The sequence below is a fragment of the Nomascus leucogenys genome, chromosome 8, assembly GCF_006542625.1.
Source record: "Nomascus leucogenys isolate Asia chromosome 8, Asia_NLE_v1, whole genome shotgun sequence".
Classification (NCBI taxonomy): domain Eukaryota; kingdom Metazoa; phylum Chordata; class Mammalia; order Primates; family Hylobatidae; genus Nomascus; species Nomascus leucogenys.
In genome coordinates, this window is record NC_044388.1 from 4,473,333 (window position 1) to 4,492,670 (window position 19,338).

General features: G+C 44.8%; 1 protein-coding gene across 1 annotated transcript in view; it reads right to left on the reverse strand.

Annotated features, from left to right (window-relative positions):
- PCED1B (PC-esterase domain containing 1B) overlaps nucleotides 1-19,338 on the reverse strand; it is a 20,677-nt gene continuing 1,339 nt past the window's right edge. Inside the window, exon 2 of the mRNA XM_003265360.4 lies at nucleotides 1-1,649. Coding sequence (XP_003265408.1) covers nucleotides 297-1,592 — 1,296 coding nt within the window. The 5' untranslated portion in view covers nucleotides 1,593-1,649 and the 3' untranslated portion in view covers nucleotides 1-296. The remainder of the gene's footprint in view (nucleotides 1,650-19,338) is intronic.

The following is a 19,338-nucleotide window of genomic DNA, read 5'->3' on the forward strand; positions in this document are numbered from 1 at the left end:
TACTTCTGTGCAACTTCTTTATTTCCGTTTTATTTTTACACAAAGGCAAAGAGAATAGGAGTAGGGAGGCAGGATTAACGCTGAGTCACCCCCAGGAAGTGGGGAAGAGGCTGCAGCCAAGAAGAAGGAGTCAGACTGCTCTTCCTTGGCTTTCTTGGTAACAGCAATGAACAAAAAGACCAGGCATGGACTCCAGGCTTGTTAACAAGGTCAGTCTGTTCAGACCGAGCAGTGGAAAGGAAGTGTCCTATCTGTCCAATCCATGTTCATAAAGAGGAAATAAGGCCTAGGGCCGTCTACTGAGGCCTCGGCTCTGGATTGGCTGGGGCCCTTCTCCTTGAAGGTCGAGGCCGCTGTCCCCAGGGCACATAGGGGCCACGGGGACGATACCTGCCAAAACCCCTATGGACCACTGGGGCAGGCCGCTGATAACGGAGTGTGGGGAAGAAGGGCATAGGCAGCTGAGGACCAACCATAAAGTTGTCTTCGAAGAAACCTGGATGGGCTGATGAGGGGACATCTGAATGGCAGTAGAATTGATCCGACTGGAAGGTATGGTCTGAGGAAAAACAGGCATCTGGGGGACCCTGTGGGAACCGGGGCATTCCCTGGTGATGGAGAATGGGAGGAGGAGGCTGTGGGGGCAGGAGCGGGAGCAGCGGCAAGCGGTGGGGTGGGAAGGCAAGCAGGGGGCGGTATGTGGGGGAAGGTAAGGGTGGGGACAGAGGTAAGGCCGGGTGATTTCTGTTGGCCTGGGGCGGCCCTTCAACTCTCGGGCCAGGTTTTTTCTTCTTGATCCACTCGCTCACGGGGTGGCGGTGGGGCAGCTCCACACCCCAGGCGTCGGCCACGTGGGCCAGCAGCAGCTGGGAGAGGCAGCGGTGCACGCGTCCATTCCAGTGCACCCCGTCCCAGTGCAGGTTCTGCCTCGCGTGGCGGAAGTGGAAATGCAAGTCCAGTACATCGAAGTTATGTTTACGTGCCTCGGTGGCGCTGTGGAAGTTGGCTCTGACCACTTCGTTTTTCAGGAAGGTGGCCTTCTGCCGCCGGAGCTCGGGCGGAAGAAAACCCCCGGTGACTTCCTCGCCCACAGGCATGGCCGTGTTCCACACCAGCAGGCAAGACTCGGGCAGCACCTGGCCCAGGCACTGGAACAGGTTCTCCAGGTTCTCCAGGTAGCTTCTCCAGGAGTCCGGACCATACCTGGAGATGTCCCAGAGGCAGGAATTCATGATGACCAGATCGGGGGCGTGCTCGCCCGACTGCAGCTCTTTCAAGATGGTCTGGAGGTAATCGGAGTACACGCGGGTGAGGAAGTAAAAACGCACCAGATGGTGGTCGGAGCGGAACTCGCGGACCTCACGGTAGTTAATGCCGTTGTGCATGCGGCCCCGCTGGCCTCCGTCCACCAGCTCATCTTGTTCGAAGTTCACCTCCCCCCTGGCTCTAAGCTGCCTGGGAGTGAGCAGGCGGTCCTTCTGCAGCAGAAGCACCAGGTCCTTGTATACCGCCCTATGCACAGAGTCCCCCAGGATGACCACGAACTTATTGTGAAGCAGCTGCCGCACTTCGGAGGCCCGCAGAAGGATCATGACGCCCAGGGCGCACAGCCTAACTCCTTCCTTTGCACAGGGTGGCTCTGCGGATGGCTAGGACAGAAGGAGAGAACAGCTGGGAGGGACTCACCTCTAGGCGGAGCGCCCAGTGCAGGTTGGGGGTAGGGAGACCATGGGGAAGGGGATGGCGCTGTGGCCTCTACCCCGAGGGAGTGGACCTGGAGTGCCCGCAGAGCAGGCTCCACCAAGCCCGGACCTGGGAGATTGGTGAGAGGGCAGGAAGGGAGCCAAAAGCCTTCTTTGTCTAGTCGCAGTTTAGGCCTGGGGCTTGATCTCTGAATGGCCGGAGGCTCAGGTTCCACCTGGTGGGGAGGAGCCAAGTACGATCCACCCTCCTTAGGGATGAGAGTGCTAGCAGGATGCCTAGCCAAGAGCCTGGAGGCAGCCCCGAAGCCTAAGTGGAGATGGTTAGCGCTATGCCACTGTTAGATAATGAGGACCCCAAGTAAGCAAGAACATGGAGAATGTTTGTGATGTAAAGTTAAGTGGAATAAGTTACATCCCATACTGAATGCCCCATCACTTAAACTATATAAAAGAGATATGCATAGATAACATTGAAAGGAAATATGTAAAAACATATCTTCATAGAATAGGATTATGGTTGACTTCCCTCCCCTTTTATTTTTGTAAATATTCTTTATAGTCTTATATCTCTTGTTATAACTTTAAAAGAATTAAATGAAATGCAACAGGTAACACAAAGAAAGAGTACCTGTGCTAGGTCAAGAGCTTAAAAACAGGCCAGGCGCGGTGGGATTACGCCTGTAATCCCAGCACTTTGGGAGGCCGAAGAGGGTGGATCACCTGAGGTCTGGAGTCCGAGACCAGCCTGACCAACACGGAGAAACCCCGTCTCTACTAAAAATTCAAAATTAGCCGGCGTGGTGGCGCATGCCTGTAATCTCAGCTACTTGGGAGGCTGAGGGAGGAGAATTGCTTGAACTCGGGAGGCAAAGGTTGCCAGTGAGCCGAGATCGCGCCATTGCACTTTAGCCTGGGCAGGACAGAAACTCCGTCTCAGAAAACAAACAAAAACAGAAAACAAAACAAAAAAAACCTCTAAAAACAGATTTCTTTTACAAGGAAGTAGCTGTTTCTCATCAATAGGACTGAAAAAAATCAAGATAAAACTGGAAATAATTTGAATACATTTCAGCTGTAATATTCGTTGCTTTACATTTGAAGAGAATCGGAATATGCCACCCCAAAATGTGCACTTTAGCATGAGGATTATTTTGAGCAGAAAGCAACTGACAATCGACAGATGCAGGAAGAGTTATCTGCCCTCCTCTTATCTGCCCTAGAATCAGGGCATATATTTCCCTTTCAGGAAGGTAAACACCCTTCCCCGAACCAGGGAAAGAAGAGCCAACTCTTATCAATCAGACAGGTTATCATCCTTTTCACCGAAGACAGGGAATGGACACCAAGATGATTTCTCATAAATAGACCTTACTATAATAGCCCTTATCTTCCATGAGTTCCCCCCATTTATTTCCCAGTCACTTCCCCACAATTCATCATCCCTTAAAGCCCAAAGCTCCTTGAGTTTCACTGTTTTCCGGTGCACTCCCTGCCTGCAAACATTAATTTAAAAATTGTGGTGGCTCACGCCTGTAATCCCAGCACTTTGGGAGGCCAAGGCGGGCGGATCACGAGGTCAGGAGAACGAGACTATCCTGGCTAACACGGTGAAACCCCGTCTCTACTAAAAGTACAAAAAATTAGCCGGGCGTGGTGGTGGGCGCCTGTACAGGCTGAGGCAGGGGAATGGCGTGAGTCCAGGAGGCGGAGCTTGCAGTGAGCCCAGATCGTGCCAAAAACTGTGGCAGGCACGGCGGCTTACGCCTGCAAACCCAGCGCTTTGGAAGACCAAGGTGGAAGGGATCACTTGAGCTCAGGAGTTCGAGACCAGCCTGGGCAACACGGCGAAACCCCATCTCTATACAAAAATTAACCGGGCATGGTGGCGCACGGCTGAGGCGGGAGGATGGCTTGGGCTCAGGAGGCTGAGGCTGCAGTAAGCAGTGTTCCAGCTACTTCACTCCGGCCTGGGCCACAAAGTGAGCCCCTATCTCTAAATAAATAAATAAATAAAATTTCTAGCTCTGTATCTTGGCAACGCACACCCAAAATAAATAAATAAAATTATGTGCATTTTCTCCTGTTAATCTGTCTTTTGTTAGTTTAATCTATACGCCCTCAGGTACTGATGCTAAAAGAGTAGAGAAAAAGTTTTTTCTCTCCAACACATTGGATGCAATGTTAAAAGCTGTAAAACGCATCTTCAAAACTTCAGATTATTTCAAGCTGCCATTTACAGCTCATATCACAGATGACTAAATAGTAGAAACACTAAAATACTGCTAACAGATTGCAATTGGGAGGAACATGGCATTCACTTCATCTACTTACACAAAAGCCTTGAAAATCCGGTGCGGCTTGAAATTTGTAAGATTTTATGCATTAGTAAACATTTCAATAGATGTAGGAACATTTTAATAGGTGTGGGTGGATAGCTATTATTAAATTACACATTCAAATTTTAAAAGCTATATATCCTATTTGTAGTTTTAAATGGGTATAAATACAAAAATGAAAATATTAAAACAGGTAGAATATTAAGTTTTATAAGAGAACAGTTGAAAATATTGACATCTTCCCCACAAAGAATCTCCATTAAAATATTTTAGCTATCAGAATAAAAGTTTTGGCTGGCTGCAGTCGCTTATGTTTGTAATCCCAGAACTTTGGGAGACTGAGGCAAGAGGATTGCTTGAGACCAGGAGTTTGAAACCAGCCTGGGCAACATAGCAAGATCTTCATCTCCAAAAAAGAAACAAACAAAGAAAAACAAAACAAAACTGAAGCAAACTCCAAATCCCTTTGGGACTCAAGCATGTCATTTGTTTAGGTTCATTTATTCCTCCAACTCACACTTAATAAGTGCCTACTATATGCTCCACATAGGGAGTATAAAAATAAGTAAAATATGATCTTGCACTCTAAAAGCAGATGAGAAATACTAGCTGATAATTGTACTATCATGTAGAAAGCGGTAAGGGCCATGAACTGTGAAAGTCTAGGGGTCTTTGGGAACAGTGTTCCTTCCCACTCTAGACTCAAGTCTCCAAAGTGCAAAATGTGAAGACGGAAACCCTTTCCTATTGTGTTTTCAGGGCTCCCATGCCGCCCCAGCTCGATGTGCCTTCTCTGGGCCAGCACTCTGGCCATAATCTGTGCCCTAATACGCCTTCCCCTGTTAATACAGTTCTGTCCCGGAAGCTGGCAGATCTGATAATTTAGTGCTGTCTCTGCTGCAGTGTTACTTATGGAATGGCCTAATGCGTTCCTTCTCTGGGAGTGAAGTGCCCTAGACTTGGAAAGATACAAGTTCAAGTCCACTACTTAAAATCTGTCGGAAATGGAGGCAGTTAAGAGCTGAAGGAAACTAGGGTATGTCACCCCAAAATATGCCTCTCTGATATAAATATTTTTGAGTGAAGTTGCTTGAGAAGCAGCGGTGGCAGAAAGGGCCTCCAGATCTGCCCTTTCTTATCAAGCCATAAAAATTCCTGTGAAAAAGCGGCCTTCTCTGCACCAGCACGAGAAGATAACCCTCGTTTCCAGTGACTTAAGAAGTGATGCTGCAATGGAGCTGAATAAATAAACTTACTGAAAAAACCCTTATCCTCCAACAGCTTTACATCCCCTCCATTTATCTCCTAGCGACTCCCCTGGAATTTACTACCCCTAGCTTATACCCCCTTTGTCCTGTCATTTCTTCACAAAACGTGTAGTTCTTTGTCTAAAAGGTATAAAATCTTTCTGCTTTGGCCATTTCTTGGGGTCTTCACTCTCTTATGAGGGACCCCATGTACATGTAAAAAGATAATAAAACATGCACGCTTTTCTTCTGTTAATCTGTCTTGCATTAATTTGGTTCCAAGCCCACCCGAAGGTCCCACTTAAGAACTAAGATGGGCCGGGCGCGGTGGCTCACGCTTGTAATCCCAGCACTTTGGGAGGCCGAGGCGGGCGGATCACGAGGTCAGGAGATCGAGACCACGGTGAAACCCCATCTCTACTAAAAATACAAAAAATTAGCCGGGCGTGGTCGCGGGCGCCTGTAGTCCCCGCTACTCGGAGAGGCTGAGGCAGGAGAATGGCGTGAACCCGGGAGGCGGAGCTTGCAGTGAGCCGAGATTGCGCCACTGCACTCCAGCCTGGGCGACAGAGCGAGACTCCGTCTCAAAAAAAAAAAAAAAAAGAACTAAGATGGGCAGAGGCTATCCATAGCCCCCTCTACAGAGTATTAGCAAAGAGCATTGCGTTTGGAATCATACTACCTGGGTTTGAATCCTAACTCTTCTATTTGCTAGCATTTTGAACTTGGGCAAGTTATTTAGCCTTTCTATGCCTTAATTTTCCAGATCTGTAAAATGGACCTATTAGTACACTTCATACATCTGATGTAAGGATTAAATGTAAACTGTTTATAACAATGCCTAACAAGTAGGAAGTGCTGATAAGTTAGTTATTATTATTAAAAGTTGAGCATCCCTAATTCAAAATTCCAAAATTCTTCCAAACCCAAAACTTTTTGAGAGCCAACATGATGCTCCAAGTTACACTGAACACATGACTTTTTCACTATACTAATGGTATGTTAGCCAGGCGAGGAGGCTCACGCCTGTAATCCCAGCACTTTGAGAGGCCGAGGCGGGTGGATCACTTGAGGTCAGGAGTTCAAGACTAGCCTGGCCAACATGGTGAAATCCTGTCTCTACGAAAAATACAAAAATTAGCCAGGCGTGGTGGCACATGCCTGTAATCCCAGCTACTTGGAGGCTGAGGCAGGAGATCCCTTGAACCTGGGAGGCGGAGGTTGCAGTGAGCTGAGATCGCACCACTGCACTCCAGCCTGGGAGACAGAGTGAGGCTGTGTCTCAAAAAAAGGGGAAAAGTATGTCATATTTTCTACTGTTAAGTACTTACGTGTGAATAAGTGTAAGAAAATGATTACTTTGGCCAGGCGCGGTGGCTCACGCCTGTAATCCCAGCACTTTGGGTGGCTGAGGCGGGCGGATCACGAGGTCAGGAGATCGAGACCATCCTGGCTAACATGGTGAAACCCCGTCTCTACTAAAAATACAAAAAAAAAAACTTAGCTGGGCGTGGTGGCAGGCGCCTGTAGTCCCAGCTACTCGGGAGGCTGAGGCAGGAGAATGGCGGGAACCTGGGAGGGGGAGCTTGCAGTGAGCCGAGATCTCGCCACTGCACTCCAGCCTGGACAACAGAGAGAGACTCCATCTCAAAAAGAAAAGAAAATGGTTACTTGTTGGTTGCCTCTAAACATATAAGCTGAGTCAGAAATGCTGGTGCTGTCAAACAACCACAGTCCACGAGTGGTTAAGATTGTGACACCTTTGCTTTCTGATGTTCGATGCACACAAACTTTGTTTCATGCACAAAATGTAAAGTATTGTATAAAATTACCTTCAGGCTATGTGTATATGCTGTACATGAAACATAAATGAATTTTGTGTTTCCACTTGGGCCCAATCCCAGCCTATGTATGGGTATCCCCACGTACATGCAAATATTCTGAAATCACCCAAAAATCTGAAATCCAAAACACTTTTGTTTTCTTTTCTTTTCTTATCTTTTTTTTTTGAGAAGCAGTTTCGCTCTTGGTGCCCAGGCTGAAGTACAGTGGTGCAATCTCAGCTCACTGCAAACTCTGCCTCTTGGGTTCAAGCGATTCTCTTGCCTTAGCCTCCCGAGCAGCTGGGACTACAGACGTGCACCAGCACGCCCAGCTAATTTTTTATATTTTTAGTAGAGATGGGGTTTCACCATGTTGGCTAGCTGGTCTCGAACTCCTGACCTCAGGTGATCCACCCTCCTCAGCCTCCCACAGTGCTGGGATGACAGGTGTAAGCCACCACGCCGGGCCTGAAACAGTTTTTATTCCAAGCATTTTTGATAAAGGATGTTCAACCCATACTTAAGAAGTTTCAAAATACCAAGTTAATCATCAGTAAAGAAGAGATTACAATATTTGTTCTGCTTGTTTGTCAGGGTTCTATGAAGATCAAATTAGATGATGCAAGTGAAATATTTTGGCTAAAACAAAATTAATGTTTATTGAACAGCTACTAGATCCCAGGTGCTTTACCAACATTACCTCTTCATGAGGTAACTTTTTTTTTTGAGACGGAGTTTCACTCTTGTTGCCCAGGCTGGAGTGCAGTGGCACAATCTTGGCTCACTGCAACCTGCGCCTCCCAGGTTCAAGCGATTCTCCTGCCTCAGCCTCCTGAGTAGCTGGGATTACAGGCGTGCATCACCATGCCCGGCTAATTTTTGTAGTTTTTTAGTAGAGACGGGGTTTCACCATTTTGGCCAGGCTGGTCTCGAACTCCTGACCTCAGATGATCTGCCCGCCTTGGCCTCCCAAAGTGCTGGGATTACAAGCATGAGCCACTGCACCTGGCCCTTTATGAGATAACTCTTATTCCCATTTTATAGGGAAAGATATTGATGTGATAGAGCTAAGATTTAGTCCAAAGTCTATCTCTAATAGAAGGATCTTCTCTTATCTTTTTCTTATTCATAGTCAGGCAACCCTCTCCTCTGCCCAGGAGAGGTGGTCATGAAGGGAGGGGATGGGTGGTGAATGAGTATAATCCCATATCCTAATCTCAAGCAGGAGACATAAAATCACATAAAGACCTTGAATTCAGAAGAACCCAGGCAGGGCACAGTGGCGCATGCCTGTAATCCCAACACTTTGGGAGGCCAAGAAGGGCAGATCACCTGAGGTCAGGACCAGCCTGGGCAACTTGGTGAAACCCTGTCTCTACTAGAAATACTAAAAATTAGCTGGGTGTGGTGGCACACGCCTGTCATCCCAACTACTCAGGAGGCTGAGGCACGAGAATTGCGTGAGTCCAGGAGGAGGAGGTTGCAGCGAGCTGAGATCGCACCACTGAACTCCAGCCTGGGCAACAGAGTGTGACTTTGTCTCAAAAAAAAAAAAAAAAAAAAAAAAAGAAAAGAAAAAGAAAAAACAAAGAAGAAGAACCAAAACACAGTTCTACAGACTGACGACCTCACAGTGTCTGGGGACTTCTGGCGGTCCTATATCCTAACCAGTTCACTTAACCCACCCAAACTTTGCTCCAAGAGCTCAGGGCCAATATCTGACAAAAATGTTTACCTAAGAATGTCTTCTTCTTTTTTTCAGTCAGAGTCTTGCTCTGTCACCCAGGCTGCAGTGCAGTGGCGAGATCCCAGCTCACTGAAACTTTTGCCTCCGGGGTTCAAGCAATTCTCCTGCCTTGGCCTCCAGATACCTGCAATTACAGGTACTTGCCACCATGCCCAGCTAATTTTTGTATCTTTATTAGAGACGAGGGTTCACCACGTTGGCCAGGCTGGTCTCGAGCTCCTGGTCTCAAGTGATCCACTCACCTCGCCCTCCCAAAGTGCTGGGATTACAGGCGTGAACCACTGTGCCTGGCCTTATTATTCTTCTATAATGGAACATGCAGCTATGACTGTGAGAAGGAAAGACAGGGGAAAATGACTGGGAAGAAGTATTCCAGTAAGAACCCGAAATGGGGCCATGCGCGGTGGCTCTCGCCTGTAAGCCCCAGCACTTTGGGAGGCCGAGGTGGGTGGATCACCAGGGGTCAGGAGTTCAAGACCGACCTGGCCAACATGCTGAAAGCGCCCCCCCTACAAGAATACAAAAATTAGGTGGGCATCATGGCAGGTGCCTGTAATCGTGGCCACTCGTGAGGCTGAGGCAGGAGAATCGCTTGAACCCGGGAGGCGGAGATTGCAGTGCGCCGAGATCTTGCCATCTTGCTGCTGCACTCCAGACTGGGTGACAGAGCGAGACTCCGCCTCAAAAACAAAAACAAAACAAAACAAACAAACAAAAAACCTGAAATGGAAATGAAGTTCTTGATAAAGAGGAGCACTAACTGTAACAGGATTAATGAAATCTGACACCCTCAAGACTATCATTTTGGGAAAGAATCGTTTAAGCTAAGAGACCAAGCATTAAAAATAAAACTTAACAAAACCAAAATGACTCTTTTAGGGGAGTGAGTAGAGAAGAATAACTTGGAGACATAAACTTCTCTGATTTTAAAAAGAGGTCGATAGCATCCATTTTCAGATCCATTTTTATTTATAAAAAATAAAACAAAAAAAAGGATTTGAAAATGGCCAGATCAGCGATCATTGTAGCCTAGGCATCTTTCTTTGCTGCAGATTTGATAAGTACACTTATTCATTTTGGTAGCTATTTTATAGATTCACTCATTCACTTAATAAAGGTCATGGAGAGCCAAATAGCGCACTGGGTACAAGGACTAGGTATGAAAAGGCAATTTTGGCCAGGTGCGGTGGCTCACGCCTGTAATCCCAGCACTTTAGGATAACTTCAGATCAGGAGTTCAAGACCAGCCTGGCCAACATGTTGAAACCCCATGTCTACCAAAAATATAAAAAGTTAGCCGGGTGTGGTGGCACGCGCCTGTAATCCCAGCTACTCAGGAGGCTGAGGCAGGAGAATCGCTTGAACCCAGGAGGCAGAGGCTGCAGTGAGCCGAGATCGCACCAATGCACTTCAGGCTCGGCGACAGAGCGAGACTCACTCCATCTCAAAAAGAGAGGCAATCTCTTCTCTCAAGAGGAGGAGTAAGAAAATGGGCACTTAAAGAGCTGGCTGCTAAAACTGATGTATGTAAATGAAGCACCTGAGACTGTTGGAAGGGTCAAGCCAGAGGAGGGAGGATTATGAATAATCATTGCAACCTGATTCCAACTTCGAATTAAAACAGAATTTTTTTAAAGTTTCATGATTATTTTAAAAATCATAGTTATAAGTAGTTCCATGTGTTTTCTTCCTGTTTTCAAAGTAAACTTTGGGCTTAGGCTAAAGCTGTCACAGATATATGCATTATTAATGTCTACTGCCACAATAAATTACTTTCCAGCACCTTGTTTATATTTCCCTGTTTGGGGATAATTAATTTTTTAGTGGCTTCATAAGCTATGAATTACAACTCATTGACTATTGCTTTACGATGATCACAAACCAAACACATAACATTTATCTTTCATTAATGTTTTGTAGTAATTATGTTGATTTTTTTCTTTTCTTATTGATCTTAAGTTACAAGAAGAGGTACACTGAAATAAACCAGTTGCTTTAGCGATCCTGCAGAGAAGTTGTAAATCACAGAGATAGTCACTAACAAGTAGGATGTTCTGATTCATCGTGGGGAAGTCCTTGTAACTAATTTATAAGTTTCTTGCATATGACTATCTTAATACAATATTGTACTGGGAATATAAATGGTTCATTTCCTTATAACCTCATTTGGGGGGATCTAACCAATAGTTTGAACTTTCCAAGATTCTCTTAAATTTTAGTGGAATGGATGGTACAGATAAGGAATTATTTTTAATGAGCTCACCTGTATAATTTATCTATGTCTTGGCATTTGCTTAGTTTTCTAAGTGAATTTAAACTTGCCAAAAATTAAATTACATGCCATATACAGTTTTGAAAGAAAAAAGAAAAGCAAACAATTCAAACTTTTCTTTGGGAAAACTTAATGACTTGTGGGCTGGGGATTCTCTAGAGACTCATATTTTGATTTGAGGCAAGTCAGTTAACATCCAATGACCCATACAACACCAAAGTGGAAGAAGCAATGCAGGACTATTTTTAAAAGTAGCTTTAGGATCAAATAAAAAATACAGAAAAGTACTGAGAGATGCTACGCTGTGGTGAATAATGCAATAGAAAAATAATTGCCAGGCTGGGAGCAGTGGCTCAATTCTGTAATCCCAGCACTTTGGGAGGCCGAGACAGGTGGATCTTGAGATCCGTCTCAGGAGTTCAGGGATCTTGAGACCCGTCTCAGAGATCAGGAGTTTGAGACCAATGTGGTCAACATGGCAAAACCCCGTCTGTACCAAAAATACAAAAATTAGCTGGGCGTGGTGGCACATGCCTGTAATCCCAGCTACTTGGGAGGCTGAGGCAGGAGAATCCGTTTGAACCTGGGAGGTGGAGGTTGCAGTGAGCCAAGATTGTGTCACTGCACTCCAGCCTGGGCGACAGCGTGAGACTCTGTGTCAAAAAAAGAAAAAAAAGGGAAAGAAAAATAATTGCCAAATAACCACTGGAAAGACTGTTTACTGATTTGAATCCCCTACCTACATTGACCTTCTCTTCCTACGTAGATCTAGGATCTGCAGTCTATTAATTAATTCAGTAAAAATTTAGAGAGCCCCTGTGTCTATCTAAGGCTATGACAGCTGTTACTGCACATTTGGCTCACATCCCTCAACAACGACCATGATTCCCCTGTGAACCCCTGCATTATGAAACCACACCATATAGTCTGTATTTCTAAGCTGGTTATCCAGGTAGTCCTTAAACACATCTAAAATCATGCGAGATAAGTGAAAAACGGAAACTAGAATAAAGATCTTCAAACCGGGCTCCATGTAATCACAGGTTTACTTTGTGGAGGCAGGAATCACTGTGGGTATATTCAGTTTGTATTTGTATCATCCCTACCAGGCCACAATCTGAAATTTGTAATTCTTTTTAAATAAACTATCAACAGAAGAATCTCAAACACTTTAAGTCTGAAAATTGCCAAGTTTAAAAATTCTTAAAGCAGCGTATTTTCCCATAATAATAGTCTAATATAAACAACTCCTATGAATTACAGAAAGAAATGCAGAGAGCATTTTTATGAGTGAAGTGGAGGTTCTTAATAACTGAAATGCAGCTAACTTCTATAAAAACCAAAGATAAAACTATGGACCATTAATTCCAGTGACCTCACTTTTTTAAACTTTTGTTTTACAGCCTTTTGTAAATATTCCCTAAAATAAATAATCAAAGCATTTCATAAACACAAAAGTATGATTTCAGTCATGTACAGTCTATAGTAAACCTCTACATGATGGTCTTGCGTCATTATTCAAATTATATTTGCTAACTTCCTACCTATTACCCCTTTAACACAAATGAAAGATACCAGAAGGTGGTGATCTGGCTTTCAACTCCAGACAAAGAAGCCAGATGTGGACTCTGCCCCTGGACAGCTGCATGCTCTTGGGCTGGTTGCCCACAGTTCTGAACCAGTTTCCTCTTCTGTAAAAAGGGAATAATATTACCTACCTCGTCGAATAATAATGAAAATGAAAAGAGATCTCGTACATCAAGGGCCTAATACGAGGCCTGCCAGACAGTAGGCCCCTCTAATCCTTTGGCTCAGCAAGCCCTCCCACAGTGATTCCAGAGAAAACACAGGCCTACAGACAGAACCCTGTCTGGACTCCCTCCTCAAACCTTCAAATCTTCACCCCACTTCCCACCCTCCTGCAAAGGCAGAGAGGTACCTCCTTAGGCGTAAAGCTTCCTCAGCAGCTCAGGGACTTCGCTCCCGGATATCCCCCAGTGAGGGGATAATTTGCATTCTGCATTTTCTTTACCCTTCTCGGCCTGGATCCTTCTTTTTAGCATTAAATACATTCTAGTTTCTTGCTTTGAAAAAGAAAGGAAACATCTTTGACTCCACCTCCAGGACAGTCCTATCTTTTGCCTCTGCTCCAAGGCCACATTAAAAAAAAAACTTGCTTGCACTGACTGGGTCTGGGTCTGGGCCCCACCTCCCACTCACTCCTCCGTTTACTTTAATTTGGTTCTGACTGCATAAAAGCAAAGGAATGTTTGTTAGTAAATCACCGATGATTTCCTCGTTGCTCCTTTCAGTGGCCACCTTTTGGTTTTTACAGTAAGAGGGGTAGGGCGCTACTGACTGCTCCCTCTGAGAAACCCAGCCCTCAAGTCGATGTATTTGTGACACCCTTGTATCCTGTCTTTCCCTAGTATCTTTTGAGGGTTTCTCTTTCTCTGGCAGTTCCCCAAATGTTGGTCTTTCTCTCTCTCTCTCTTTTTCTTATTTCTCCCTCCCTTCCGGGTCTTTCTCAAGGCCCACTGAAGGCCTCCTTTCTTCTCTTCTTCAACATTCTTATCCTCGTGTGTCTACCCATTTTCAGAGTGTCAGGAAATGAGGTGACCAACCCTATGTCCCTATTTGCCCCGAACAGTTCTGGTTTCTGCCTGTTTCCCCAGAATGATTAGTAGCACTCCAAACCCTTAAGAGTCCTGGTTTGGATGGTAGCAACGGACCATCCCCTTATCAATTCCCATTTGTATGCAGATGACTGAGAATTGGGGCAATAAAGCAAATTGGCTGAGAGGGAGGGGCTCTGGGGTTGGCCCCCTGGGTTTAGATCCTGCTCCACTGCTTACTAGCCCTTGAGTCCCTGGGCCTATTAAGCAACCTCTTTGCCCTGTAGAAACCTCATCAATAAAATGGGAACAATATTAGTGCAGTTTTCCTAACAAGTGAGGGTTAAATGAACACATGTAAAGTTATTAGCATGACACCACCACATTTCTAAGTGCTCAGTGAATGTAGCTATTATCTTTGTCTCTAGCCCAGACCTGTCTCCTGAGTTCCAGACATATTCAGGTAGACAGAATAAAGTTATCTGGGGTTGGGGGGTAGGAGGTAGGAAAAGCAGTCTATGCAGGCCCCTATCACTTCCCAATTCTCTCTCTCTCTCCTTTTTTTTTTTTTTTTTGAGACGGAGTTTTGCTCGTTGCCCAGGCTGGAGTGCAATGGCGCGATCTTGGCTCACTGCAACATCTGCCTCCTGGGTTCAAGCGATTCTCCTGCCTCAGCCTCCCAAGTAGCTGGAATTACAGGCATATGCCACCACGCCCGGCTAATTTTTTTTGTATTTTTAGTAGAGACGGGGTTTCTCCATGTTGGTCAGACTGGTCTCGAACTCCTGACCTCAGGTGATCCACCCTCCTCGGCCTCCCAAAGTGCTGGGATTACAGGCGTGAGCCACCGTGCCTGGCTTTTTTTTTTTTTTTTTTTAAAGAGACAGAGTCTCACTTTGTCACCCAGGCTGGAGTGCCATGGTGCGATCACGGCTCACTGCAGCTTTTATCTCCCAGGTTCAAGCGATCCTCCTGCCTCAGCCTGCTGAGTAGTTGGGACCACAAGTGTGCATCCCATGCCCGGCTAAGTTTTTTTTATTTTTTGTGGGGACAGGCTCTTGCTTTGTGGCCCAGTCTGGTCCTGAACTCCTGGTTTCAAGTAATCCTCCTGACTTGGCCTCCCAAAGTGCTGGGATTACAGCCATAAGCCACCACGCCCGGCCACTTCCCAATTCTCTAGACACTCATTTATCGTCCCATCAAACTGTGGCTGAATTTCTCAAATAATTGTCTCGTGACCTTTGAACAGTCTCCCTAAAGGTAAATATTGCATTGACCAACAATGAGAATGATGGCAGCACATTCTTACCATGCAATTTCAGAGAGCTGCTGTATAATTTTTCTTGATGCACTGGCTGGGAATACATACTTGGGTGGAAATAAACTTTGCTTCTGAAATGTGTGGATAAAGTCATTTTTATTTTTGATGACTGGTTTTGTTTTAATTGTGAAGAAATCCTTAAGCTGATCTGTATCCTGGCAATCATTTAAAAATTTTGATGTTGACCAGGCCTGGTGGCTCACCACCTGTAATCCCAGCACTCTGGGAAGCTGAGGCGGGAGGATCACTTGGCCCAGGAATTCGAGACCAGCCCGGGCAACATGGTGATATCCGTTTCTTAAAAAAAAAAAAAAAAAAAAAGAATTTTGATGTCTGATGAATATTGGAAACAATATATATATTTTGAAGATATAGTTTAGGGAGGAGGGGAATGTTGCAGTATATATTTTGGGAAGCTGAGCACAGTGATCAATGTCATATTTGTTTTTGGTTTTACGATTAAATATTTTACTTTCCCTCAATTTTTCTCAGTCCTTAAAAAGTTTGTCTTTGATTAAAACATTATTTTTTAAATGGTAAGTTTTAGTTTTATATGTTTTCTTACATAAAACTTCATCATCTAGGTTTTAAAATTTCAAATTCATTTAATATGTTAGAATAATTCCAACGTTTTGCATTCTGTAAACTTTTTATATCTTGGGATATGATATTTTCTTCTTGGGATCTTCTGAAAGCCTGCAGGGAATGATAGGGTTTGTGTAAGCCCAGAGGGCTTTTTCTCATGTCTTTATGTTTGTTTCTATGACTCACCTTTGAATGTTCCCCAACCCTTTCCTCTTACAGAAATTCTGCTCCTTCATTAAGACTCACGTTAAAAGACAATTTTGTCAGAGAGCCTTCCCTACTCTCCCAGATAGAAAAATCTCTCCTTCCTTTGAGGCATGCCTCTACCTAACCTTTGGTTCTGTTTTGTTCTATAATTAATTGCCCATGTGCCATTCTATCCAACTCTATGCTACTTCTGGATGGCAGAAGTGGGTCTCACCCATCCTTGTACCCCTCAAGGCCCAGTAGCCCATGCCTAATAATCATCGGCACTCACTGAGCACTCACTTTGTGCCAGGCCTACTCCATTCTCACAACCCGGTGAGGGGAGAACTATTATTATCTCTATTTTCTAGATGAGGAAACTGAGGCATGGAGCGGTTATATAAATTGCCTAAGGTTGGCTGGGCATGGTGGCTCACGCCTGTAATCGCAGCACTTTGGGAGGCCGAGGTGGGTGGATCACCTGAGGGCAGGAGTTTGAGACCAGCCTAACCAACGTGGTGAAACCTGGTCTCTACTAAAAATACAAAAATTAGCCTGGTGTCATGGCACACACCTGTAATCCCAGCTACTCAGGAGGCTGAGGCAAGAGAATTTCTTGAACCCAGGAGGCAGAGGTTGCAGTGAGCCAAGATCGCGCCACTGCACTCCAGCTTGGACAACAGAATGAGACTCTGTCTCAAAAAATAAATTAAAAATAAATAAATAAATTGCCTAAGGTTGCCCAGCTAGTAAATAGTAAATGGCAGAACTATTCTTTTGACAATGTATCTTCTTCTTTTTTTTTTTGCTTTGAGGCAGTGTCTCCCTGGGTCACCCGGGAGTACAGTGGCATGATCACGGCTCACTGCAGCCTCAACCTCCCAGGCTCAATCAATCCTCCCCCCGCAGCCTCCTGGGTAGTTGGGACTTTAGGCTCACGCCACCACACCCATTAATGACAGTGAGTCTTCTGAATAATTAGATAAGCTTAAGGTTTCCTTTTGTTTCTTTAGGAAGAAGTATGGCTCCAAAGCCTGAGCTTTTAATCTCAGCTATAAATACTTGTTTAAATTAAGAGGAAAAAAAATCATCTTATCTAGAAAGAAATATTTGCATGTAGCTTTCCTTGTTATTCTCTGTTGAAAAACAAAACAATATGTTGTGCACAGCTTTAAATTTTTCCATGAGAAAACAAAGCAGGTGTGAAATAACTTCGTTCGATTTTCATCACTCTGTTAGCTAGTCTTCTTAAAGGCCGATGGAAAACCCAGTGCTGCATTAAAGCTGTATTTGTGTTTCAAATGTTTAGGCTTATGCTGACTACTCTAGATTCCAACCAGTGGCTGAATTAAAAGTTCCCATGGATAAAAAACAAGGGCGATTGGAGAGCTAATAATGACCAGTGCTTTCAACTGATGAACAGGTTGGAGTGTGATAATTCTGCTCCAGGACTAGCTACAAAAGTCCATTTACTCAGTAACAGGAACCCAGGGTTGAGTCAGCAGGCCTGGATTTCTTCCACCTTTAATGCTTACTTTATCTTTGTGCTAGTTTTTTACTTCTTAAATGGGGGAAATAGCACCTATGCTCCTCTGAAGGGATTACACAAAAGAGTTTTAAAAATGGACATTATTTTATTATTGTTGCTGTCATTATTGTTACCATTTTTGTAGTATTTAAATTCTAAGTGTAATGGTGTTTCTATGGAAAAAGAAACTTTTTTATTTTTGTTTTTTGAGATGGAGTCCCACTCTGTCGCCCAGGCTAGAGTGCAGTGGTGCGATCTTGGCTCACTACATCCCCTGTCTCATGGGCTAAAGTGATTCTCCTGCCTCAGTCTCCGGAATAGCTGGTATCACAGGCATTTGCCACCATGCCCAGATAATTGTTCTATGTTTAGTAGAGACGGAGTTTCACCATGTTGGCCAGGCTGGTCTCGAACTCCTGAGCTCAGGTGATCCACCCACCTAGGCCTCCCAAAGTGCTGGGATTACAGGCCTGAGCCACCTTTTTTCCACAGGCAGTCGACCTATGGAAAACAGTTTTTGAATTTAAAAATGAGAGCAAGTCTCAGCCAGGTACAGTGGCTCACACCTGAAATCCCAACACTTTGGGAGGTCAGAGAGGGAGGATTGCTTGAGACCAGGAGTTCAAGCCCAGCCTGGGCAACAAAGCTACATCTCTGTCTCTAAAAAATAAATAAATAAATAAATAAATAAAATTAAAAATGATCAGGATGTGGTGGCGCATGTCTGTAGTCCCAGCTACTCAGGAGGAGGCTGAGGTGGAAGGATACCTTGCGCCCAGGAGTTTGTGGCTGCAGTGGGTTGTGATGGCACCACTGCACTCCAGCCTGGATGACAGAGCAGGACACTGTCTTTGCCTTGGCTTTTACTCACACTATGTTGTAGAAGATTCTGGAAACTTGAGTTTCCACTGCTTTGCCTGTTGGCAGTGCCACTGAGGACTTGCCAGTTTCAAGCTCTATGGCTTGGAGCGGAAGAAAGGACAAGCAAGGCCCAGGGACTAAGGAAGGTGAGGAACAAGAATCTGTGCTGGTGAAATGAACGTCCTATTTCCTATGCACACCGACTAACTTCTCACATTAGGCCTTTCCCCAGGCCATGGTTTTCCCCACTTCAGTGCCAACAACGGACCTAGGGGTTTTTCTCCCTGCTGCCGTGTCCAGCCGAGCTCCTGCTTTTCTCTTCTCCTCCAGCTCCAAAAATAAGTCAACAGCTCTGTACTGCCTACCTTAGAGTTAATTGTGGAAATCAAATGAAATGCTGTGTAAACTCTACAGATGTTCACTGCTATTGTTATTCTGAGCCACCTTAGCATATCTGGAAAGTGGGCTTAGTGGTTAAGGGAGATTTCCAGTTAAATGAAGCATTTAACTTATTATTTAGCAACATTAATTATTTAGTGGCATTATTTAGTACACCCTGCAAAAAGTATTTACATGTTTTACCAGTTTATCTCTTTATACTTCTTAAGAACTCTAGGAAGGCCGCAGTAGCTCGTGCCTGTAATCTCAACACTTTGTGAGGCCAAGACGGTCAGATCACCTGAGGTCTGGAGTTCAAGACCCGCCTGGCCAACACGGTGAAACGCTGTCTCTACTAAAAATATAAAAATTAGCTGGGCGTGGTGTCGGGTGCCTGTAATCCCAGCTACCTGGGAGGCTGCGGCACAATAATTGCTTGAACTTGGGAGGCAGAGGTTGCGGTGAGCAGAGATAGCGCCATTGCACTCCAGCCGGAGCAACAGAGTGAGACTCCGTCACAAAAAAACAAAAACAAAAACAAAAACAAAAAAACCTAAGAAATTCTTTTTTCTTTTCTTTTCTTTTCCCTTTCTTTCTTTCTTTCTCTTTCTTTTTTCTTTCTTTCTTTCTTTCCTTTCTTTCTTTCTTTCTTCTCTTTCTTCTTTCTCTGTCCTTCCTTCCTTCCTTCTTTTTTTCTTTTCTTCTTTCTCTGTCTCCTTCCTTCCTTCCTTCTTTC